This window comes from Oncorhynchus kisutch, linkage group LG8 (genome assembly GCF_002021735.2).
Source record: "Oncorhynchus kisutch isolate 150728-3 linkage group LG8, Okis_V2, whole genome shotgun sequence".
Lineage (NCBI taxonomy): Eukaryota > Metazoa > Chordata > Actinopteri > Salmoniformes > Salmonidae > Oncorhynchus > Oncorhynchus kisutch.
In genome coordinates, this window is record NC_034181.2 from 18,061,176 (window position 1) to 18,087,248 (window position 26,073).

General features: G+C 44.9%; 1 protein-coding gene across 1 annotated transcript in view; it reads left to right on the top strand.

Moving 5' to 3' along the window:
- LOC109896121 (dedicator of cytokinesis protein 8) overlaps positions 1-26,073 on the top strand; it is a gene marked incomplete in the record, with an annotated part of 85,834 nt that overhangs the window by 32,499 nt on the left and 27,262 nt on the right. Inside the window, 22 exon segments of the mRNA XM_031829749.1 lie at positions 7,101-7,313; positions 7,415-7,500; positions 8,283-8,349; positions 13,451-13,600; positions 14,617-14,697; positions 14,800-14,959; positions 15,083-15,216; positions 15,898-15,991; positions 16,297-16,459; positions 17,605-17,725; positions 18,089-18,159; positions 18,301-18,445; positions 18,937-19,038; positions 19,316-19,411; positions 19,486-19,720; positions 20,493-20,654; positions 21,064-21,239; positions 22,153-22,248; positions 23,174-23,269; positions 24,707-24,856; positions 25,032-25,145; positions 25,851-26,006. Coding sequence (XP_031685609.1) covers positions 7,101-7,313; positions 7,415-7,500; positions 8,283-8,349; positions 13,451-13,600; positions 14,617-14,697; positions 14,800-14,959; positions 15,083-15,216; positions 15,898-15,991; positions 16,297-16,459; positions 17,605-17,725; positions 18,089-18,159; positions 18,301-18,445; positions 18,937-19,038; positions 19,316-19,411; positions 19,486-19,720; positions 20,493-20,654; positions 21,064-21,239; positions 22,153-22,248; positions 23,174-23,269; positions 24,707-24,856; positions 25,032-25,145; positions 25,851-26,006 — 2,868 coding nt within the window.

Here is a 26,073-nt window from a genome sequence, read left to right on the forward strand (position 1 = left end):
GGTTGGTAGGGGTGGTTGAAAACAGGACACAGCCTGAGAATTCAGAGCTGTCCAGTCATGTAGCTCAGTTGGAGTGTGATTCCATATGGATGTAGTTAATCAGGGAGTACTATGATCTCTCCATGGTGGGAAGGGGCACCCTTTCACTTAGAAGTTACTGGGCTCCCCTGGAGTTGAAACCCATTAATAATGGATTCCATGAGCTTGTTTCGATTCTCTTGATGTTCACACACAGTTAATCATCTATGGATGTCTTATCCACTGCGATTGCATAGCAAGTTACCAGCCTATACACTTAGAGTGCTGCAAGTATTTGGAACAGTTATTTAGGCCTATATGCAATACACTTGAGTGAAATTATTTTGTTGGGAGAATTCAACATTATTTTGTTGGGAGAATTCAACATTATTTGGGGATTTTGTCTCTCTTCCATCCTCTTCCCACCTCCTCTCTCCCCCTGTCCTCCTCTCTCCCCCTGTCCTCCTCTCTCCCCCTGTCCTCCTCTCTCCCCCTGTCCTCCTCTCTCCCCCTGTCCTCCTCTCTCTCCCTGTCCTCCTCTCTCTCCCCCTGTCCTCCTCTCTCTCCCCCTGTCCTCCTCTCTCTCCCCCTGTCCTCCTCTCTCCCCCCTGTCCTCCTCTCTCCCCCTGTCCTCCTCTCTCCCCCTGTCCTCCTCTCTCCCCCTGTCCTCCTCTCTCCCCCTGTCCTCCTCTCTCTCCCTGTCCTCCTCTCTCTCCCTGTCCTCCTCTCTCTCCCTGTCCTCCTCTCTCTCCCTGTCCTCCTCTCGCTCTCTGTCCTCCTCTCTCTCCTAATCCCAGTCATTATTAATATTATTACAGGTGAAGTCCCCGTCTCTGTCCTCCTCTCTCTCCTAATACCAGTCATTATTATTACAGGTGAAGTCCCAGTCTCTGTCCTCCTCTCTCTCCTAATACCAGTCATTATTATTACAGGTGAAGTCCCAGTCTCTGTCCTCCTCTCTCTCCTAATACCAGTCATTATTAATATTATTACAGGTGAAGTCCCCGTCTCTGTCCTCCTCTCTCTCCTAATACCAGTCATTATTATTACAGGTGAAGTCCCAGTCTCTGTCCTCTCTCTCCTAATACCAGTCATTATTAATATTATTACAGGTGAAGTCCCCGTCTCTGTCCTCCTCTCTCTCCTAATACCAGTCATTATTAATATTATTACAGGTGAAGTCCCCGTCTCTGTCCTCCTCTCTCTCCTAATACCAGTCATTATTATTACAGGTGAAGTCCCAGTCTCTGTCCTCCTCTCTCTCCTAATACCAGTCATTATTATTACAGGTGAAGTCCCAGTCTCTGTCCTCCTCTCTCTCCTAATACCAGTCATTATTAATATTATTACAGGTGAAGTCCCCGTCTCTGTCCTCCTCTCTCTCCTAATACCAGTCATTATTAATATTATTACAGGTGAAGTCCCAGTCTCTGTCCTCCTCTCTCTCCTAATACCAGTCATTATTATTACAGGTGAAGTCCCAGTCTCTGTCCTCCTCTCTCTCCTAATACCAGTCATTATTATTACAGGTGAAGTCCCAGTCTCTGTCCTCCTCTCTCTCCTAATACCAGTCATTATTATTACAGGTTAAGTCCCCGTCTCTGTCCTCCTCTCTCTCCTAATCCCAGTCATTATTATTACAGGTGAAGTCCCCGTCTCTGTCCTCCTCTCTCTCCTAATCCCAGTCATTATTATTACAGGTGAAGTCTCTGTCCTCCTCTCTCTCCTAATACCAGTCATTATTATTACAGGTGAAGTCCCAGTCTCTGTCCTCCTCTCTCTCCTAATACCAGTCATTATTAATATTATTACAGGTGAAGTCACAGTCTCTGTCCTCCTCTCTCTCCTAATCCCAGTCATTATTAATATTATTACAGGTGAAGTCCCAGTCTCTGTCCTCCTCTCTCTCCTAATCCCAGTCATTATTAATATTATTACAGGTGAAGTCCCAGTCTCTGTCCTCCTCTCTCTCCTAATACCAGTCATTATTATTACAGGTGAAGTCCCCGTCTCTGTCCTCCTCTCTCTCCTAATCCCAGTCATTATTATTACAGGTGAAGTCCCAGTCTCTGTCCTCCTCTCTCTCCTAATACCAGTCATTATTATTACAGGTGAAGTCCCCGTCTCTCTCCTCCTCTCTCTCCTAATCCCAGTCATTATTAATATTATTACAGGTGAAGTCCCAGTCTCTGTCCTCCTCTCTCTCCTAATACCAGTCATTATTATTACAGGTGAAGTCCCCGTCTCTGTCCTCCTCTCTCTCCTAATACCAGTCATTATTATTACAGGTGAAGTCCCAGTCTCTGTCCTCCTCTCTCTCCTAATACCAGTCATTATTAATATTATTACAGGTGAAGTCCCAGTCTCTGTCCTCCTCTCTCTCCTAATCCCAGTCATTATTAATATTATTACAGGTGAAGTCCCAGTCTCTGTCCTCCTCTCTCTCCTAATCCCAGTCATTATTATTACAGGTGAAGTCCCCGTCTCTGTCCTCCTCTCTCTCCTAATACCAGTCATTATTAATATTATTACAGGTGAAGTCTCCGTCTCTGTCCTCCTCTCTCTCCTAATACCAGTCATTATTAATATTATTACAGGTGAAGTCCCAGTCTCTGTCCTCCTCTCTCTCCTAATACCAGTCATTATTATTACAGGTGAAGTCTCCGTCTCTGTCCTCCTCTCTCTCCTAATACCAGTCATTATTAATATTATTACAGGTGAAGTCCCAGTCTCTGTCCTCCTCTCTCTCCTAATACCAGTCATTATTATTACAGGTGAAGTCCCAGTCTCTGTCCTCCTCTCTCTCCTAATACCAGTCATTATTATTACAGGTGAAGTCCCAGTCTCTGTCCTCCTCTCTCTCCTAATACCAGTCATTATTATTACAGGTGAAGTCCCAGTCTCTGTCCTCCTCTCTCTCCTAATACCAGTCATTATTAATATTATTACAGGTGAAGTCCCAGTCTCTGTCCTCCTCTCTCTCCTAATACCAGTCATTATTAATATTATTACAGGTGAAGTCCCAGTCTCTGTCCTCCTCTCTCTCCTAATACCAGTCATTATTAATATTATTACAGGTGAAGTCCCAGTCTCTGTCCTCCTCTCTCTCCTAATACCAGTCATTATTATTACAGGTGAAGTCCCAGTCTCTGTCCTCCACTCTCTCCTAATACCAGTCATTATTAATATTATTACAGGTGAAGTCCCAGTCTCTGTCCTCCTCTCTCTCCTAATACCAGTCATTATTATTACAGGTGAAGTCCCAGTCTCTGTCCTCCTCTCTCTCCTAATACCAGTCATTATTAATATTATTACAGGTGAAGTCCCAGTCTCTGTCCTCCTCTCTCTCCTAATACCAGTCATTATTATTACAGGTGAAGTCCCCGTCTCTGTCCTCCTCTCTCTCCTAATACCAGTCATTATTAATATTATTACAGGTGAAGTCCCAGTCTCTGTCCTCCTCTCTCTCCTAATCCCAGTCATTATTATTACAGGTGAAGTCCCCGTCTCTGTCCTCCTCTCTCTCCTAATCCCAGTCATTATTATTACAGGTGAAGTCCCCGTCTCTGTCCTCCTCTCTCTCCTAATACCAGTCATTATTAATATTATTACAGGTGAAGTGCCAGTCTCTGTCCTCCTCTCTCTCCTAATACCAGTCATTATTATTACAGGTGAAGTCCCAGTCTCTGTCCTCCTCTCTCTCCTAATACCAGTCATTATTATTACAGGTTAAGTCCCCGTCTCTGTCCTCCTCTCTCTCCTAATCCCAGTCATTATTATTACAGGTGAAGTCCCCGTCTCTGTCCTCCTCTCTCTCCTAATCCCAGTCATTATTATTACAGGTGAAGTCTCTGTCCTCCTCTCTCTCCTAATACCAGTCATTATTATTACAGGTGAAGTCCCAGTCTCTGTCCTCCTCTCTCTCCTAATACCAGTCATTATTAATATTATTACAGGTGAAGTCACAGTCTCTGTCCTCCTCTCTCTCCTAATCCCAGTCATTATTAATATTATTACAGGTGAAGTCCCAGTCTCTGTCCTCCTCTCTCTCCTAATCCCAGTCATTATTAATATTATTACAGGTGAAGTCCCCGTCTCTGTCCTCCTCTCTCTCCTAATCCCAGTCATTATTATTACAGGTGAAGTCCCAGTCTCTGTCCTCCTCTCTCTCCTAATACCAGTCATTATTATTACAGGTGAAGTCCCCGTCTCTCTCCTCCTCTCTCTCCTAATCCCAGTCATTATTAATATTATTACAGGTGAAGTCCCAGTCTCTGTCCTCCTCTCTCTCCTAATACCAGTCATTATTATTACAGGTGAAGTCCCCGTCTCTGTCCTCCTCTCTCTCCTAATACCAGTCATTATTATTACAGGTGAAGTCCCAGTCTCTGTCCTCCTCTCTCTCCTAATACCAGTCATTATTAATATTATTACAGGTGAAGTCCCAGTCTCTGTCCTCCTCTCTCTCCTAATCCCAGTCATTATTAATATTATTACAGGTGAAGTCCCAGTCTCTGTCCTCCTCTCTCTCCTAATCCCAGTCATTATTATTACAGGTGAAGTCCCCGTCTCTGTCCTCCTCTCTCTCCTAATACCAGTCATTATTAATATTATTACAGGTGAAGTCTCCGTCTCTGTCCTCCTCTCTCTCCTAATACCAGTCATTATTAATATTATTACAGGTGAAGTCCCAGTCTCTGTCCTCCTCTCTCTCCTAATACCAGTCATTATTATTACAGGTGAAGTCCCAGTCTCTGTCCTCCTCTCTCTCCTAATACCAGTCATTATTATTACAGGTGAAGTCCCAGTCTCTGTCCTCCTCTCTCTCCTAATACCAGTCATTATTATTACAGGTGAAGTCCCAGTCTCTGTCCTCCTCTCTCTCCTAATACCAGTCATTATTAATATTATTACAGGTGAAGTCCCAGTCTCTGTCCTCCTCTCTCTCCTAATACCAGTCATTATTAATATTATTACAGGTGAAGTCCCAGTCTCTGTCCTCCTCTCTCTCCTAATACCAGTCATTATTAATATTATTACAGGTGAAGTCCCAGTCTCTGTCCTCCTCTCTCTCCTAATACCAGTCATTATTATTACAGGTGAAGTCCCAGTCTCTGTCCTCCACTCTCTCCTAATACCAGTCATTATTAATATTATTACAGGTGAAGTCCCAGTCTCTGTCCTCCTCTCTCTCCTAATACCAGTCATTATTATTACAGGTGAAGTCCCAGTCTCTGTCCTCCTCTCTCTCCTAATACCAGTCATTATTAATATTATTACAGGTGAAGTCCCAGTCTCTGTCCTCCTCTCTCTCCTAATACCAGTCATTATTATTACAGGTGAAGTCCCCGTCTCTGTCCTCCTCTCTCTCCTAATACCAGTCATTATTAATATTATTACAGGTGAAGTCCCAGTCTCTGTCCTCCTCTCTCTCCTAATCCCAGTCATTATTATTACAGGTGAAGTCCCCGTCTCTGTCCTCCTCTCTCTCCTAATACCAGTCATTATTAATATTATTACAGGTGAAGTCCCAGTCTCTGTCCTCCTCTCTCTCCTAATACCAGTCATTATTATTACAGGTGAAGTCCCAGTCTCTGTCCTCCTCTCTCTCCTAATACCAGTCATTATTATTACAGGTGAAGTCCCAGTCTCTGTCCTCCTCTCTCTCCTAATACCAGTCATTATTAATATTATTACAGGTGAAGTCCCCGTCTCTATCCTCTCTCTCCTAATACCAGTCATTATTATTACAGGTGAAGTCCCAGTCTCTGTCCTCCTCTCTCTCCTAATACCAGTCATTATTAATATTATTACAGGTGAAGTCCCAGTCTCTGTCCTCCTCTCTCTCCTAATACCAGTCATTATTATTACAGGTGAAGTCCCAGTCTCTGTCCTCCTCTCTCTCCTAATACCAGTCATTATTAATATTATTACAGGTGAAGTCCCAGTCTCTGTCCTCCTCTCTCTCCTAATACCAGTCATTATTATTACAGGTGAAGTCCCCGTCTCTGTCCTCCTCTCTCTCCTAATACCAGTCATTATTAATATTATTACAGGTGAAGTCCCAGTCTCTGTCCTCCTCTCTCTCCTAATCCCAGTCATTATTATTACAGGTGAAGTCCCCGTCTCTGTCCTCCTCTCTCTCCTAATACCAGTCATTATTAATATTATTACAGGTGAAGTCCCAGTCTCTGTCCTCGTCTCTCTCCTAATACCAGTCATTATTAATATTATTACAGGTGAAGTCCCAGTCTCTGTCCTCCTCTCTCTCCTAATACCAGTCATTATTATTACAGGTGAAGTCCCAGTCTCTGTCCTCCTCTCTCTCCTAATACCAGTCATTATTATTACAGGTGAAGTCCCAGTCTCTGTCCTCCTCTCTCTCCTAATACCAGTCATTATTAATATTATTACAGGTGAAGTCCCCGTCTCTGTCCTCCTCTCTCTCCTAATACCAGTCATTATTAATATTATTACAGGTGAAGTCCCAGTCTCTGTCCTCCTCTCTCTCCTAATACCAGTCATTATTAATATTATTACAGGTGAAGTCCCAGTCTCTGTCCTCCTCTCTCTCCTAATACCAGTCATTATTATTACAGGTGAAGTCCCAGTCTCTGTCCTCCTCTCTCTCCTAATACCAGTCATTATTATTATTACAGGTGAAGTCCCAGTCTCTGTCCTCCTCTCTCTCCTAATACCAGTCATTATTAATATTATTACAGGTGAAGTCCCAGTCTCTGTCCTCCTCTCTCTCCTAATACCAGTCATTATTAATATTATTACAGGTGAAGTCCCAGTCTCTGTCCTCCTCTCTCTCCTAATACCAGTCATTATTAATATTATTACAGGTGAAGTCCCAGTCTCTGTCTTCCTCTCTCTCCTAATACCAGTCATTATTATTACAGGTGAAGTCCCAGTCTCTGTCCTCCTCTCTCTCCTAATACCAGTCATTATTATTACAGGTGAAGTCCCAGTCTCTGTCCTCCTCTCTCTCCTAATACCAGTCATTATTAATATTATTACAGGTGAAGTCCCAGTCTCTGTCCTCCTCTCTCTCCTAATACCAGTCATTGTTGTTACAGGTGAAGTCCCCGTCCCTGGCGGTACTGAGTGATGACTCCAGCAGGACCCTGACCTCCTCTGACTTTGACCTCCGCTCTGGTCTGACCCCTGACCCCAGAGTGGAGGGGCTGCTGCACTTCAGTAACCATGACGACCTGGACAGGTTCAACCAGGAAGCCCGGCAGGTGAACCGCCACCCTGAGCTGTTTGCCCTGTACCCACCCGCCGACGAGGTGAGAGAGGGACACACACACATATAAATACAGTCAATGCTTCTGTGCATGCTTCACTTGAATTGAGTGGCTGGATCCCTGACATTCCTTCGGTATTCCAGGAGGATGCAGTGGAGATCCGGCCCATTCCCGACTGTCCCAAAGAGCACATGGGCGACAGGATCATCATCCGGTGTCAGGCCATCAAGTATGGGAATTACACTACCTTTCACAGAAAGAAAATAACTGTTTGCCTCTAGCTAACTAGCTACCTGTATGTGAGAATCAACATGTTGTGTGGGACAGGGTGGCAGAGAGAGGGAAGATGTGTAGCCCACAGAAAGTTTGTGTGAGAAGGAGAAGATTATCTCACAATATGAATGATGGGGAAATGTTCCCAACATTTAGCATGCATTTGTCTGCTACTGCAATTGACAGACCATTGTTAAGTTGGAGACCATTCAGTTTGGTCTGGACCTTAGTCTTTAGCCTGGGAGCTCTGCAGTACTGTGGTTGTTACCTTTCCTTAAGACCATCACTTTCTGTGAGACACGTTCCCTTTCTCTCCCTCTCTTACACACTTTCTGTGGGCTAGTATCTCTCTCTGTCTCTCTTGTTCCCTCTCTCTCGCTGTCTCTCTCTCTCTTTCTGTTCTCTCTCTCTTTCTGCTTCTCCCACACCGTAAAGCTGCCAAAGGTTTCAGCTAAGTTCTTCATCATCTCTAAACATTGTTTTGGCAGCTGCTTGTCCCAACTTACAGTTGGGCTTATCACTCGATTGGCTCAGTTCCAAGTCTCAATGCTTGGAAATCTATTCGCCACATCCACAACTGCAGCAAAATGCTTATGTGCTTTCTCAATCAACAATGCAGAACTTTATAGAATAGATAAAATGTCATTCTACGTCAGGCTTATTGACAATGTTTGCTGGCTGGTCGACACACTGCTGTGAAATGACAGGCTGATATATTTTCTCCCCTGTCCTCCATAGGTTTGAGATTGACGTTGAACCACTATTTGCTACCCTGGCTCTGTACGACCTGAGAGAGAAGAAAAAGGTACAGTAGGGGTTTCCTTCTGAAGGGCTGCTACAGTGCTGTGTTCTTCGGCCCACTGTGTGTTATAAGGTCATGAAGAATCGCATGTTGTTGAAGCTTGAAGTTGTTGAGGTTAATGCCTATGAAGGACAAGACGCACCATAGCGAACGTCGGCCGTGCGCAGTAGATCACGCGCTGGTTGTCGGCGAACAGTTGCGATTCAACATGTACGGTAGTCAGGAAATGTTCTAATCAGTTCGTTGGCAAGGTGTGCTTTATCTTTCAGGTGATCTCATGACCAGTGTGTCAGATTTGTGTTGCTGGTCAGTGAAGTGATGGATCAGTGGGATATCTGAAGACTTTAGCAACAGTAGACAGAACGTCCGGAAGCCCTGGGACTGAGGGGCTTCTCCAGTAGACCAAGCATAGCCGTGTTCATACAACCAACCCATCTGATTCACACTGTACTCTCCTATCCAAACACAGTTCTGTTAGCAAAAACGAGTAGCATGTGAGTTATGGACTTGCACAGCCGGGTGGTTTATGGATTGGATTCAGCGTTTTAAGGTTGAAGGGCACCACGTTTTGGATTTGAGCCGCTGACCTTTTGGTGGTCTGGCCACACTGCATCCTGGTTGGGCAGTCTCAAAGTGCTAGTCTTTTTGTGCTGCCTCTCCCTTTATTATATTCTGCATCTCCTGCATGGCGAGGGAACCAGATGATGCTCTTCTACATAATATCCATAAGGCACAATGTTATTGTGGAGGTTAACACAACATCCTCTTTATTGAATTCATTAGAGGAGGATGCAGATGGGCCTGAAAAAGGCACCATGTTGTAGGCCCATGAAACATCCCCCAGTTATGGAACAGGATTACATACTGTCCAGTTTGTTGAACTAATTACACTTGACATGACTCAATCTGGAACAAAGGGGTTTGGTGACTGGGGTTCTTTCTCTCTCTCTCTGTCTCACTCTCTCTGTCTCTGTCTCTCGCTCTCTCTGTCGGGCTCTGTCTCTCTCTCGCTCTTTCTGTCTTGCTCTCTCTCTGTCTCTCGCTCTCTCTGTCTCGGGCTCTGTCTCTGTCTTGCTCTCTCTCTGTCTCTGTCTCTCTGTCTCTGTCTCTGTATTTCTCTCTTTCACCATCTCTTTACTGTTTCTCTGCAATGAAATGCGGTTTTGGTTTCACATCTGGGAAATATGCAGCAGATGTTGATATAGTTCGCTGACAACATTTCTCTAATCCTGTCCTGCCCTGACCGACTGACAGATGGTTACAGTACACACTAATAACGGGTGTATGAAAGATTATTACAGCGAAGATGGTTGTGATTATTAGGCCAACCATGGTGTGTGTAATGTAGGCCTACAGTAGAATATGATCATACTGATCATGGTGTGTCCAGGGGATTGGGAGGTTTATGCCAGATGTTTAGAACACAGCCAGCAATCATCAGCTGTGTTTCATCACAATTAATATGAAGTCCTGTGGAACTCTTGGCTTTTAAAGTTAATACACTGCAATGCCGTCACAATGTAGACCACATTAACTGTTGAAATTTGAAGCGTTGTCCCAAATGTATGTGTGTGTGTGTGTGTACACACACACACAATTCCCCACTTAACACATTTAGAACTGTCACACTCTTCTGTCTGCTTCAGATTAAACTTGAGAGAGACCGAGGAAGAAATCCATGCTGTGTTATGTTGTGTGCTAGCAGCATCAGTCCTGCTATGAAGTGTTAAAGACTGTTGTAGAGGACTCATCATGTGACATGTGGAATGAGGAGGTTGTAAATGGGTTTGTAATGGGACCTAACATGACACTCACAGCGTACAGGGTCACCGTAGGGTCATCCTCTTCTCAGGACACAGTCACAAGTGAGGAGCTGTAGAAACAGACTCTTTCTCAATTTGTCTTTCCCCGATTCGTTACACCCTCGCTCCTTGCCTCCTTCTCAAAGTGTATGGGACGAAAAGATCCTATGTCCATCCCCTTAACATTTGTTCCTCTAAAACATTGAGGAGGTAGGTGATAAGAAAGGACTTGAGGAAATGTAAGAAATAGAGTTCGACCGATTATGATTTTCCAACGCCAATACCGAGGACCAAAAAAAGCCGATACCGATTAATCGTCCAATTTAAAAAATAAATTATTATTATTATTATTTTTTTGTAATAATGACAATTACAACAATACTAAATTAACACTTATTTTAACTTAATATAATACATCAATAAAATCAATTTAGCCTCAAATAAATAAGGAAACCTGTACAATTTGGTTTAAATAATGCAAAAACAAAGTGTTGGAGAAGAAAGTAAAAGTGCAATATGTGCCATGTAAGAAAGCTAACGTTTAAGTTCCTTGCTCAGAACATGAGAACATATGTTCCTTTCAACATGAGTCTTCAATATTCCCAGGTAAGAAGTTTTAGGTTGTAGTTATTATAGGAATTATAGGACTATTTCTCTCTATACGATTTGTATTTCTTATACCTTTGACTATTGGATGTTCTTATAGGGTCTTTAGTATTGCCAGTGTAACAGTATAGCTTCCATCCCTCTCCTCGCCGCTACCTGGGCTCGAACCAGGAACACATCGACAACAGCCACCCTCGAAGCAGCGTTACCCATGCAGAGCAAGGGGAACAACTACTCCAAGTCTCAGAGCGAGTGACATTTGAAAAGCTATTAGCGCTCACCCCACTAACTAGCTAGCCATTTCACATCGGTTACACCAGCCTAATCTCTGGAGTTGATAGGCTTGAAGTCATAAACAGCACAATGCTTGAAGCATTGCGAAGAGCTGCTGGCAAAACGTACAAAAGTGCTGTTTGAATGAAAGCTTACGAGCCTGCTGGTGCCTACCATCGCTCAGTCAGACTGCTCTATCAAATCATAGACTTAATTATAACATAATAACACACAGAAATACGAGCCTTAGGTCATTAATATGGTCGAATCCGGAAACTATCATTTCGAAAACAAAACGTTTATTCTTTCAGTGAAATACGGAACCGTTCTGTATTTTATCTAATGGATGGCATCCCTAAGTCTAAATATTGCTGTTACATTGCACAACCTTCAATGTTATGTCATAATTACATAAAATTCTGGCAAATTAGTTCGTAATGAGCCAGGCGGCCCAAACTGTTGCATATACCCTGACTGCGTGCAATGAACGCAAGAGAAGTGGCACAATTTCACCTGGTTAATATTGCCTGCTAACCTTTCTTTTAGCTAAATATGCAAGTTTAAAGATATATACTTCTGTGTATTGATTTTAAGAAAGGCATTGATGTTTATGGTTAGGTACACGTTGGAGCAACGACAGTCCTTTTTCGCGAATACACACCGCATTGATTTATATGCAACGCAGGACACGCTAGATAAACTAGTAATATCATCAACCATGTGTAATTATGTGATTATGATTGATTGATTGATTGTTTTTTATAAGATAAGTTTAATGCTAGCTGGCAACTTACCTTGGCTTCTTACTGCATTCGTGTAACAGGCAGGCTCCTCGTGAGGCAGGTGGTTAGAGCGTTGGACTAGTTAACCGTAAGGTTGCAAGATTAAATCGCTGAGCTGACAAGGTAAAATCTGTCGTTCTGCCCCCGAACAAGGTAGTTAACCCACCGATCCTAGGCCGTCATTGAAAATATGAATGTAGGCCTCCCGGGTGGCGCAGTGGTCAAGGACACTGCATTGCAGTGCTAGCTGTGCCATCAGAGACTCTGGGTTCGCGCCTCGTTAAATAAAGTTGTACAAATAAAAAATAAAAATTGGCTTCCAAAAATACCGTTTTTTAAATTTAACATTTTTTTGGTTTGTTATAAAAACTTGAAATCGGCAATTCCGATTAATCGGTCGACCTCTAGTAAGAAATGGACATCCCTTTGTGAGATTGGCGCTGGGACAGTTAACATGTCACATCTATCACAGGCTGTATGCTGTATGATATATGATGATGAGTAAAGGTAAAGTGTTACGAAACAGTCAATAATGACACTGCCGAGATGAATAATTTCTTATGCATTCATACACTTACAGAAAAGTGTTCCACAACTTTGTATCCAGAATACCACAGAAATCCTGTGTGGTATTACAGTAGGGACAGACTACTGTCTGTGTGGTATTACAGTAGGGACAGACTACTGTCTGTGTGGTATTACAGTAGGGACAGACTACTGTCTGTGTGGTATTACAGTAGGGACAGACTACTGTCTGTGTGGTATTACAGTAGGGACAGACTACTGTCTGTGTGGTATTACAGTAGGGACAGACTACTGTCTGTGTGGTATTACAGTAGGGACAGACTACTGTCTGTGTGGTATTACAGTAGGGACAGACTACTGTCTGTGTGGTATTACAGTAGGGACAGACTACTGTCTGTGTGGTATTACAGTAGGGACAGACTACTGTCTGTGTGGTATTACAGTAGGGACAGACTACTGTCTGTGTGGTATTACAGTAGGGACAGACTACTGTCTGTGTGGTATTACAGTAGGGACAGACTACTGTCTGTGTGGTATTACAGTAGGGACAGACTACTGTCTGTGTGGTATTACAGTAGGGACAGACTACTGTCTGTGTGGTAATTACAGTAGGGACAGACTACTGTCTGTGTGGTATTACAGTAGGGACAGACTACTGTCTGTGTGGTATTACAGTAGGGACAGACTATTGTCTGTGTGGTATTACAGTAGGGCCAGTGTACTGTCTGTGTGATGGTGATTTAGAGTAGAGCTCTCAGCTGGGTGAGGGAATGGGTTCAACAGCACTCTGTATGGTGACCAGTATCTTATATAACATGGGTCAGAAGCCTGTCGGACACGAACCAGCTGGAACGTAGGATGAGGAAAAAGGCCTGTGTCCCTATACTAATTCCTATACGGGAATTAGTTCATTAGGGCACACCATTGCGCTTGCACGGAAATGGTAAATGAGCATTTCTTGTTGGACAAGTTCAGGTAGTTTCTCCACTATTTCTGTCATTTTTTCCCGGTTGGTTTCTCTCCAGCCATATTATCTACCATGAGATGAATGGACACTCATGTAATCCACCACTAAGGTGAACTTTAACGCTGACCCTCTCTGTTTGACTTCCTCAGATATCCGAGAACTTCTACTGTGATCTGAACTCAGACCAGTTTAAAGGGTTCCTGAAACCCCACACGCCACAGACGGACCACTCCACCCTCTCCCGAGCAGCCATCTTCTCCATCACATACCCCTCCCCAGACATCTACCTGGTCATCAAGGTAAGATACCCATCTCACCTACCTGCACCTATCTGCAGTACTTGCTTGTTCAGGTAATACACACGTCTGTACGGCACCTACAGTATTTACAGTTGCTGGTCAATATGGTGAACACTATAGAACTAAATATATGCCATTTTAATAGAAGCTTTTATCCGAAGTGACTTAACAGTAGTGTACTGCCTGCATACATTTTCATATGGTTGGCCCCAGCTGGAATTGAACCCACAGCCCTGACGTGTCTACCTCCTCACACATATTACCTATGGTGCCCCTATCAATCTGTGGGTAACGTAGCATACAGTAGGCAACTCTCCATTGATCCCTGTGTACAGTATTAGCTTGGACACCTCTGTCCTGACTGTGTTTCAGAGTGATGTACCTCTGTGTCCTGACTGTGTTTCAGAGTGATGTACCTCTGTCCTGGCTGTGTTTCAGAGTGATATACCTCTGTGTCCTGGCTGTGTTTCAGAGTGATATACCTCTGTGTCCTGGCTGTGTTTCAGAGTGATGTACCTCTGTGTACTGGCTGTGTTTCAGAGTGATGTACCTCTGTGTCCTGGCTGTGTTTCAGAGTGATGTACCTCTGTGTCCTGGCTGTGTTACAGAGTGATGTACCTCTGTGTCCTGGCTGTGTTACAGAGTGATGTACCTCTGTGTCCTGGCTGTGTTACAGAGTGATGTACCTCTGTGTCCTGGCTGTGTTTCAGAGTGATGTACCTCTGTGTCCTGGCTGTGTTTCAGAGTGATGTACCTCTGTGTCCTGGCTGTGTTTCAGAGTGATGTACCTCTGTGTCCTGGCTGTGTTTCAGAGTGATGTACCTCTGTGTCCTGGCTGTGTTTCAGAGTGATGTACCTCTGTGTCCTGGCTGTGTTTCAGAGTGATGTACCTCTGTGTCCTGGCTGTGTTACAGAGTGATGTACCTCTGTGTCCTGGCTGTGTTACAGAGTGATGTACCTCTGTGTCCTGGCTGTGTTACAGAGTGATATACCTCTGTGTCCTGGCTGTGTTTCAGATAGAGAAGGTGCTGCAGCAGGGAGAGATCAGTGACTGTGCGGAACCATACATGGTCATGAAGGAGACGGACTCAGCAAAGGTAGAGTGCCATGATGACACACACACACACACACACACACACACACACACACACACAGAGCTATAGGTTCTAATTGTGGTTCTGTGTGGTTCCCTGGGTCAGAACAAGGAGAAGCTGGAGAAGCTGCGTAATCAGTCTGAGATGTTCTGTCAGAGACTTGGTCGCTACCGCATGCCCTTTGCCTGGGCTACAGTCAACATCATGAACGTCATCAGCACTGCCACACTGGACCGAGACACCACCGACTCTGACAGCCTCAACGGTGTGTGTGTGTGTGTGTGTGTGTGTGTGCGTGATAAGCTGGTTAACTCTGGCGCCCAAGGCTTGTTTAATCTTACTTTACTTTTCTGTACCTGACTTGACTGACCTCTCCTCCCCTATCCAGGTAAATCCAGCAGTCTGGAAAAGAGAGGTCAGTTGCCCAGGAGGAACTCAGAGAGGTTCGGTACCATGGAAGACCAGTGTAACATGTCTGCCTTCAAACCTGCTACCATCACCATCAGCACCTTCTGCAAGCAGGTCTGACCACATGCACTAGAGAAAACAACACACTCTACAATATAAACATCGATCCAGCGACATAAGCATCACTAAGCTCGGAGAATCTCTTAGACGGAGAATCTCTTAGACGGAGAATCTCTTAGACGGAGAATCTCTTAGACGGAGAATCTCTTAGACGGAGAATCTCTTAGACGGAGAATCTCTTAGACGGAGAATCTCTTAGACGGAGAATCTCTTAGACGGAGAATCTCTTAGACGGAGAATCTCTTAGACGGAGAATCTCTTAGACGGAGAATCTCTTAGACGGAGAATCTCTTAGACAGAGAATGTCTGAGAGAATGCTTAACCTTGTGGATATCGCCTCGAGACAAGGCATTCTTTCATTCCACACATAATCCACAGAGCAGACACCTGATAAGACCCAGCCAGGTATCATATAGACATACCATACATTCTCCAACAAGGGTGCATTTTTCCTTCCTACTAGCAACTGTGGAGAGTTGATCTCATAACAACAGTTAGTTGCACTGCTCAATATGTCACCTTCCTATGAAGTTGATGGAAAAGAGGAAAGAAGTCTGCTGTGCAACACTACAAATTCACAATGTTTAATTCTGAGGTGTTCAGAGACATTATATCACTGTATCTTGTACACAAAGACATGTTCATTTGACTAAACTGGACCCTGCTTTGTTTAAGGAGGGGGACCGTCTGAGTGATGAGGACTTGTTTAAGTTCCTGGCAGACATCAAGAAGTTCTCATCCCTGCAGAGAAGAATTAAAACCATACCAGGTGATCCGCTATTCAACCACACAGCAAGACCTGGCTGTCTGTGTGTGCTGTTTCATTCCATTCAACCCAACAACAAGTGACTAGAATGTCCCATTTCTAAGAACAAGTCTCTGTTTTATCTGGATTTATGTGTTTAAGTGACTTCATGCATTTAAATTAGCTGAATATGCTATTTTGTATAATTCAGAATCAATTGCTTATAGTGGTGAAAACCTGTGGGACTGAAAACTTTCTCATATTTACGTACTTTGGAATAATTCTGAATGAACATAGTTTCAGACTGTATTTGACTTGATCTATTTTAGGTACAATAAGACTGGATGTGACTCCGGTCCATGACAACCCAGTGGCCTGTCTGTCTACTGAGCTGATCCCAGTCAAACCACTGGCTGAGAAGAACGTCCGACCTGTCAAAGAGGTGTTGGAGTTCCCCTCCAGCGAGGTCTATGTTCCACACAGCACTTACAGGTGAGCACACACACATGTGTCGATGCATACCACACACAGACTGCACACAGCATTTACAGGTTAGTACACTCACTCAATTCTCCTGAAACCACTTTTTGAATATAGCATATTCTGCATATTCTCCTCAAAGCTCTAGTTTGCCTGCATGGATTTACCAAGGCACATAGCTTCAAGCAGTGTAAACAGGTTGGCCAGGGTCATGACTTACTAGTGTAGTATCTGTCTCCATGCTAAGCACCATGTACACATGTCCCTTCATGTGAGCTTTACACATGTTAGACAGTCATGAAGGCATTTAACACAGCACATACTGTACCTTCAGGCCTTCTATTTTCCATCAATGTCGTGAACAGGTTTGCTGGGACTTCTACAACCAGTCTGACCTGACACAACCCCCAATGCGGTCAACATTTCACTCCTTCCTCCTCACTGCTCGCTAGATGAACACTGTGTCCCAAATGGCACCCTATTCCCTATAGGGCTCTGTTCAAATGTAGTCCACTATATAGGGAACAGGGTGCAGTTTGGGACACAGGCTAAGAGTGTGTCTCCTGTCTCGGGACAGATGACTACATTGTTACATAGTTTTTAGTCTCACACTAATGTTCACACCACATCTGGTTCATTGGTAAGACTAGTTTTCAGGCCCACGTGGTGTATTGTGTAATATCATGCATTTGTTAGCTTCACCGGGTGCCATCTAGTGGTGTAGTATGGATGTGTTTCATCTAACTCTGAATAGGAGTTGTGGTGCTGATAGAAGATGGTCATATCCTGACCACCTGACCAGGAAGAACTCTGGGCACTGACGTTTACCAGGCTATACTTAGGGCTTGGGCTTCTGATTTGTGGAGGCATGAACTAGTGGGAGTTTCCACCATATTTCTTATACCAGTCATTTTGTTTTCGAATCAGTGAAGGGAAGTGAACAAGTGCACACTTTGGGAGGAAGGAGAGATCGAGTTTGTCCTCACCTGGTACTCTCATCAGTGACCACATCATTCCTTTCATCATTAGGAAGTCATTTGAGTATGCAGTGCTGTAAACAGAAAAATAACCATCTCTCTTCCTCTCTTTTACCATCTCTCTCCCTCCCTTTGTCTCTCTTCTCTCTCCCTTTTCCCTCCCTTTCCCTCTCTCTCCAGGAACCTGCTCTATGTATACCCCCAGCGACTCAACTTTGTCAACAGGCTGACTTCAGGAGGAAGGAATATCACTATTAAAATCCAGTTTATGAGTGGAGAAGACCCCAGCTGTGTGATGCCTGTGAGTTTCTCTCTCTCAATTCAAGGGCTTTATTGGCATGGGAAACATGTGTTAACATTGCCAAAGCAAGTGAGGTAGATAATATATAAAGTGAAATAAACAATACAAATTAACAGTAAACATTACACATACAGAAGTTTCAAAACAATAAAGACATTACAAATGTCATATTATATATATAGTGTTTTAACAATGTACAAATCGTAAAGGACACAAGATAAAATAAATAAGCATAAATATGGGTTGTATTTACAATGGTGTGTGTCACACACAGACACACACACACACAGTGTTCACCCATGTTGCTGTGACATTGTACAACATGGTTTCATTGAGTTTACTCTGCTTTCTTTTTCCTCGTAGGTCATTTTCGGAAAATCGAATGGTCCTGAGTTTGTGCAGGAAGTATACACCCCAGTCACGTACCATAACAAGCAAGTGGATGCTATTTTAAATACTACATGCTAAATTACAATAACACAACTACGGCATAACATACTACATTTTCTAATATAACAATCTAACCTTTTGTTTTGTGTCGTCTCTGACCTCTGTCCCATGTGACTGTGCCTCAGGTCTCCAGACTTCTATGAGGAGGTGAAGATGGTTCTGCCTGCCAGGCTGACTGAGAGACACCACCTGCTGTTCACATTCTACCACATCAGCTGTCAACAGAAACAGAACCAGACTGGAGCCAGTGAGACACTCATCGGTTACTCTGTAAGTCTGGCCCCTCATGCCTGGTCTCACCTGGGCCTATATTCATAAAGTGCCTCACAGTAGGAGTGCTGATCTAGGATCAGGTTTGCCCTGTCCAAGCAATCTTATTCACTGTGATCTAAAATTCTAAACTAATCCTGGAGCAGCACTCCAACTCTGAGATATAAAGGCGGCGTTTATTTGCTAATATTTGGGCGAAAGACCAGAATGGGCCTGCCTGTGTAATCTAATCTGATTGGTCAAAAGACCAATGATTGACAAAAGATCAGAATTAGGCTGTCTGTGTAAACCCTGCCTTTATGAATATGGGTCCTGATCTCATCTGAACACGCAGATACTCTACTGAACATGGTGCTGGTTATTTATGATCAATATACTAGTAAGTGATTCTTCTCAATGATGTGGCGAGGTAGATGCGTCCCCTGTATGCATTTGTCCGTTGTCAATGCTTGCTGTGGCTGATCTTCTGTCTATCCCCCTGTGTACTGTAGTGGCTGCCTATACTGAGTACTGACAGACTACAGACTGGTCAGTACTGCCTCCCTATCGCCCTGGACAGATTGCCTGTCAACTACTCACTGCACTCACCTGAGGTAACATTCATTTGGCCATTTCAATTCTCCAGACAACAGTTTAACATAAGTTGTATCACAAAAATGTGAAGAGTGGAGTGGCTCCCCCTGGGGGAGAAAATATCACTTTCATGTACCTTTAATAAATTTGTTGATGTACTGATTTATTGATTGGGTTTAGATGGCAATAGACATGATATCTCTGCAGAACATTCCCCCTCTCTCTGCAGAACATTCCCCCTCTCTCTGCAGAACATTCTCCCTCAGGTTCTTAATATGCCAATCTTTCTCTCTGCAGAGGATTACCCCTCAGGTTCCTCCAGTCAAGTGGATGGAAAGTCACAAAGGAGTTTTCAACCTGGAGATACAGGCTGTGTCCTCCGTACACACACAGGTAAGTCTAACGAACACACACACACACACACACACACTTTATGTAGTAATTGATTTACCCCTCCCCCTCCCCAGGACAACCACTTGGAGCGTTTCTTCACATTGTGCCATGCCCTGGAGGGCGGAGTGACGTTCCCTCTCCGGGTTCGGGAAGAGAAGATTCCGGAGAACAAGCTGGAGCATGAGCTGAAGCTGAGCATCATCTCCCTGTCGTCCTCCAGACTAGAACCTCTGGTCCTCTACCTCCATCTGGTCTTAGATAAACTGTTCACCCTCATCATGCAGCCCATGGTCATCGCTGGACAAACAGGTACCTATAGGGACATGTCACCAGGGCTTTCAGACAGACGGGTACCTATAGGGACATGTCACCAGGGCTTTCAGACAGACGGGTACCTATAGGGACATGTCACCGGGGCTTTCAGACAGACGGGTACCTATAGGAACATGTCACTGGGGCTTTCAGACAGACAGGTACCTATAGGGGCATGTCACCGGGGCTTTCAGACAGACGGGTACCTATAGGGGCATGTCACCGGGGCTTTCAGACAGACGGGTACCTATAGGGACATGTCACCGGGGCTTTCAGACAGACGGGTACCTATAGGGACATGTCACCGGGGCTTTCAGACAGACGGGTACCTATAGGGACATGTCACCGGGGCTTTCAGACAGACGGGTACCTATAGGGACATGTCACTGGGGCTTTCAGACAGACGGGTACCTATAGGGGCATGTCACCGGGGCTTTCAGACAGACGGGTACCTATAGGGGCATGTCACCGGGGCTTTCAGACAGACGGGTACCTATAGGGGCATGTCGCCGGGGCTTTCAGACAGACGGGTACCTATAGGGACATGTCGCCGGGGCTTTCAGACAGACGGGTACCTATAGGGACATGTCGCCGGGGCTTTCAGACAGACGGGTACCTATAGGGACATGTCGCCGGGGCTTTCAGACAGACGGGTACCTATAGGGACATGTCACCGGGGCTTTCAGACAGACGGGTAGTGTGAGAGTATACCTGATATGTTTGAGACGTGTTTTGTTGTAACTAACTGTGTGTGTGTTTTATTTCCTAGCCAACCTGGCCCAGATAGCGTTTGAGTCAGTGGTGTCAATCGTCAACAGTCTCCACAACAGCCAGGAGTTGGCCAGGGACCAGCAGGGCAGGAACGGTCTCCTCGCAACATACCTGTACTGGGTGTTCCGTCTGCCTGACTCCAATGAGCTCCTTAACACAGGTAGGAAGGAACCACCGGACACGTTGTCATGGTGATGTGACTGTATGGACAGTCTAACTTGTGAAGAGAATGGACAGTGGTATTTGCGATACGTAGATACGTTGCATGAAACAGAAGTCACTGAAATGAAGGGGAACTGTGTAATTACACCAATACAATGCTATAGTAGTGCAGATCTGTGCAACTAAGGTAACGTGTAACCAGGTAGATCATGCCAGTGACAAGGTTCTCAAAAGAGGACCGTTGGGTGCGTAACACCTGTGGATAAAGATAAGCCAGATAGTGTGATGGGTCCGCAAGCAAAACGATGTTGCATAAAGTTTCAACTTAATGACCTTCTTCAGTGTGCAGGTGAAGTGTGGCGTTCAGGTCGATCATCCAGTGACATGGTTCTCCCCTGTGTGCCCAGGTCCAGGGGGTGTGGGACCTCCCACTGAGGGCCGCTACAGTACTATGGGACGGGCCTCGGCCACCACAGTAGGAACCATGTTACTGCAGTCCCGGCTCCGCAGCAGCAGCAACCCTGATATCCCTGCCCCACACAGTGCAGAAGACACAGAGGTGAAAAACATCCTGTCAGCTAAGGTACTGCTACATATACAGGGTCGTGGTTGAGTGGGTAACACTGGATGTTCAATCCCAGAGTCCACTGCTCACACTTTGTCTCCTCTTAAAGGACACTGAGCAAGTTACCATAGACTTCCAGTCATTCCTTTAAAGCTAGTTAGTAATTGCGCTGAGCGAGCAACTTCCTTCAAACTGCACACAGACAAACAAATGAAATCCACGAGTTCATCGGACTCTGGAGAAGTAGATAAAAGGCTTCAATTCCAAAATCCCAAAGTATCCCTTTAACTTGTGAATCCACAAACAGAGTCAATGAACATCCTCTGTCATGAGCCTGCCACAAACACAGAGTCAATGTACATCCTCTGTCATGAGCCTGCCACAAACACAGTCAATGAACATCCTCTGTCATGAGCCTGCCACAAACACAGAGTCAATGAACATCCTTTGTCATGAGCCTGCCACAAACACAGAGTCAATGAACATCCTCTGTCATGAGCCTGCCACAAACACAGAGTCAATGAACATCCTCTGTCATGAGCCTGCCACAAACACAAAGTCAATGAACATCCTCTGTCATGAGCCTGCCACAAACACATGTTGATACTGTAGCTACATCCTCTACTATAGCCTCTGACTGTTTGTTGGTTTACAACACATCAGTACCTTCAAGGCTTTTTTTGATATCCCCTGGGTCTATGGCTGTAGTGTAGACTCACTGGTTTTGGCCAACTAAAACCATGTCTGATTTCCAAATGGCTCCCCATGGACCATGGTCAAAGGTAGTGCACTATTTAGGAAACAGAGTGCCATTTGGGACCCACACACCACATCTGTTTGTCTCTGTGTGTCTGAAGCTACAATAGTCCAGATAGTTGAGTCAGATTCAGATTCTTCATGACCACCTTGTTGTTGCTGTCCTCTCCCTCAGGGCCAGAACAATCCAGGAAGTCGTATGTCGACCTATGTGGATGTGAGCAGCCACCCTCAGAGCTCTACGGGCGGGACCCGGCCCTCCAACAGAAAAGTAACTTTTACCAGAAAGATCCCGGGAATAAATGTCTTTATTCACCTCTGTGATGCCAACAGTCACCAGCAGAGGGCAGTGTGGCACTGAGCAGACCAGATCACATACTGTAGCATGTAGACTTCCATAAAGTATCTTCCATATTTTCTTTATCTAGGCAAGTCAGTTAAGAACAAATTCTTATTTACAATGACGGCCTAGGTACAGTGGGTTAACTGCCTTGTTCAGGGGCAGAATGACAGACTTAAACCTTGTCAGCTCAGGGATTCGATCTAGCAACCTTTCGGTTACTGGCCCAACGCTAGAACCACTAGGTTACCTGCCGCCCCATACTGGCCAAACACTGACCATAACATCCTCATTTGCATTCTGAGTAGAAGGTTCTATAAATGTCGAAGTAGGATGTTACATGGCAGCCAGTAAAATGTTAAATCTGTAACAGATAATGTGGATTTCTCTGCTGTCAGAGCGAACCGCACGAGTATGTGAAATAGAACCTGAACATGGCATTGAACTGTGGGTCTACACAGTCACAAAGATTTAACAGAGATTAAACGTGTGTGTGTGCATTTCAAAATCACTCTGTTCTTGTGTTTGTCATGTTCAAATAAGACCAGACCCTTTGAAATGCTGTATCCGATTTCACTGGCTGGGTCACAGTGCATTTGACTAACTCTGGTTTGTGTTGAACTGAGGACTGTAGCACCAGCAGTCAGTCCGTCATTCAGTCAGTAAATACGTATGTCTGAGTCTCTCTCTAATCTCTCTTTCTCTCTAACGTATAGGTTGTCATCCGCTAGAACACTGAGATAGTCCAGGATTGATGTGGTCCTTTGAAGTAGTACACTGTGTTCTACATGTAGGTTACCAGACACTACTGTATTAGTGGTGGTAGTGACCCAAGGCTCTTTTTCTCCTTTGACAGCAGTTCCATGAAGAGTTGGCTCTACAGATTGTGGTCAGCACAGGAGTCTGCAGAGAGAACGCATATAAATATGCCTGGTTCTTCTTTGAACTGTTGGTGAGTGTGTTCAATATACTCTGAATGTACAAACATTAGGAAGCCTCCCTAATATTGAGTTGCATCCCCTTTTGCCCTCAGAACAGCCTCAATTTATTAGGGCATGGACTCTGCAAGGTATCGAATGCGTTCCACAGGGATGCTGGCCCATGTTGACTCCAATGCTTCCTATAGCAGTGTCAAGTTGGCTGGTAGTGGATCTCTACTCTGAACAGCTCATTCCATCTCATCCCACAGATGATCAATTGGATTGAGATCTGGTGACTGGGCAGGCCACTGCAGTAAACTGAATTCACTGTCATGTTTGTGGAACCATTCCTGGACAATCCTAGCCTTGTGGCATGGGGCATTATACTACTGAAAAAATTTATTTGCAGATGGATACACTGCTGTCATGAAGGGATGCACCTGATTGGCGATGATGTTCAGATATCCTGTGGCATTCAAACGTTGCTCCACTTATCAGGGGCCCAATGTATGCCCTGAAAACACACCCCACACCATCACACCACCTGTAATGTTGACACGTGGCATGATGGATGCACGTACTCGTGGTTTTCTCCATACCCTAGTATGATCCAGCAATGTTTTTCTAATTCTCCACTGTCCAGTGTTTTAGTTTCTTAGCCCACTGCAATCGCATTTTCTTGGCTTTCTGCTGAAAGATGTGGAACGCAGCTGCCATACCCCATTCTGCCATACCCCGTTCTGCCATATACCCCGTTCTGCCATATACCCCATTCTGCCATATACCCCGTTCTGCCATATACCCCGTTCTGCCATATACCCCGTTCTGCCATATACCCCATTCTGCCATATACCCCATTCTGCCTATATACCCCATTCTGCCTATATACCCCATTCTGCCTATATACCCCATTCTGCCTATATACCCCATTCTGCCTATATACCCCATTCTGCCTATATACCCCATTCTGCCTATATACCCCATTCATGTCAAGGTATGACAAGTTGTGCATTCAACCAATGTTGTACTGGACTATCAGTTGACTAACTGTAGCCTGCCTGCTGCTCTGCACAATTCATGTCAACCTCTTTTGTCATCTTTCATCAATGACCTGTTTTCAACCACTGGCCTCCCGTTGTCTTTGGGTGGTGGACCATTGTTAATACACACAGAAAACGGTTGAGCGTGAAAAACCCAGTAGTGTTGCAGTTCTTGACACACTCAAACCGGTGCGCCTGGCACCTACTACTATACCCTGTTCAAAGGCACTTAAATCTTTTGTCTTGCCCATTTACCGTCTGAATGGAACACATACACAATCCATAGCTTTCACCTGGATTCACCTGATCAGTCTCATGGAAAGAGTAGATGTTCCTAATGTTTTCTACACTATCTATTTACTTTAATGGCAAAGAAGCTCTAGCATTTTTAGCTTAAGTGTGTGTGTGTGTGTGTGTGTGTGTGTCCAGGTGAAGAGCATGGCCCAGCATGTGTCTCAGCTGGAGAAGCAAGACGTCCCTCGCAGGAGCCGCTTCTCAGACCGCTTCAAAGATGATGTCACAACCATCGTCTCTGTGGTTACTGCTGAGATAGGGACCATCCTGGTCAAACAGCAGAAGGTTAGTAATGATGTCATTATGAGCCTTTAGCAAACTTACAAACACTTTTTCAGAGACCCAATCTATCAAATCATCACTTAATGCTTTGCTTTTCATTTTTAATCCTGATGTCTCTAAGGAGACCATTGGCTGTTTTAACTGAAATCATGTTTTTGTTTGTTTTTGTTGTTGTTAGGAGTTGGAGCAGGCAGAGAAGGTGAACATCAGCCTGGCCTTCTTCCTGTATGACCTGCTGTCTCTAATGGACCGAGGCTTTGTCTTCATCTTGGTCAAAAACTACTGCAACCAGGTCGCTACAAACAATACACTACCCTAACCATAAGACACTACCCTAACCACAAGACAGTACCCTAACCATAAGACGCTACCCTAACCATAAGACACTACCCTAACTGCAAGACGCTACCCTAACCATAAGACGCTACCCTAACCGCAAGACGCTACCCTAACCACAAGACAGTACCCTAACCATAAGACGCTACCCTAACCGCAAGACGCTACCCTAACCATAAGACGCTACCCTAACCATAATACACTACCCTAACCGCAAGACGCTACCCTAACCACAAGACAGTACCCTAACCGTAAGACAGTACCCTAACCGTAAGACGCTACCCTAACCGTAAGACGCTACCCTAACCGCAAGACGCTACCCTAACCGCAAGACGCTACCCTAACCGCAAGACGCTACCCTAACCGCAAGACGCTACCCTAACCGCAAGACGCTACCCTAACCGCAAGACGCTACCCTAACCGCAAGACGCTACCCTAACCATAAGACGCTACCCTAACCATAAGACGCTACCCTAACCATAAGACGCTACCCTAACCATAAGACGCTACAAAATATGGTAGTTACATGGTAGTTACATGAAGGATGTTGGCACTGCATAATTACAAGGAGGTGACCAATTCCAGACTCTGATATGTCTCTGACCATATCCCATGTCAATAACCTAACCTGACCTTGACCTATCTTCCCCCCCCCCCCCAGATGTCGACAAAGACCGTTTCCATGCCAACCCTGATTAGCATGCGATTGGAGTTCCTGCGTATCCTGTGCAGTCACGAGCACTACCTCAACCTCAGCCTTTACTTCAGTAGCCCTGCCTCTGCACCCGTCTCTCCATGCCCATCCATCTCCTCACAGGTCAGTCTCGCTCGCTCTCTCTCCTCCCCCGTCTCGCTCGCTCTCTCTCCTCCCCCGTCTCGCTCGC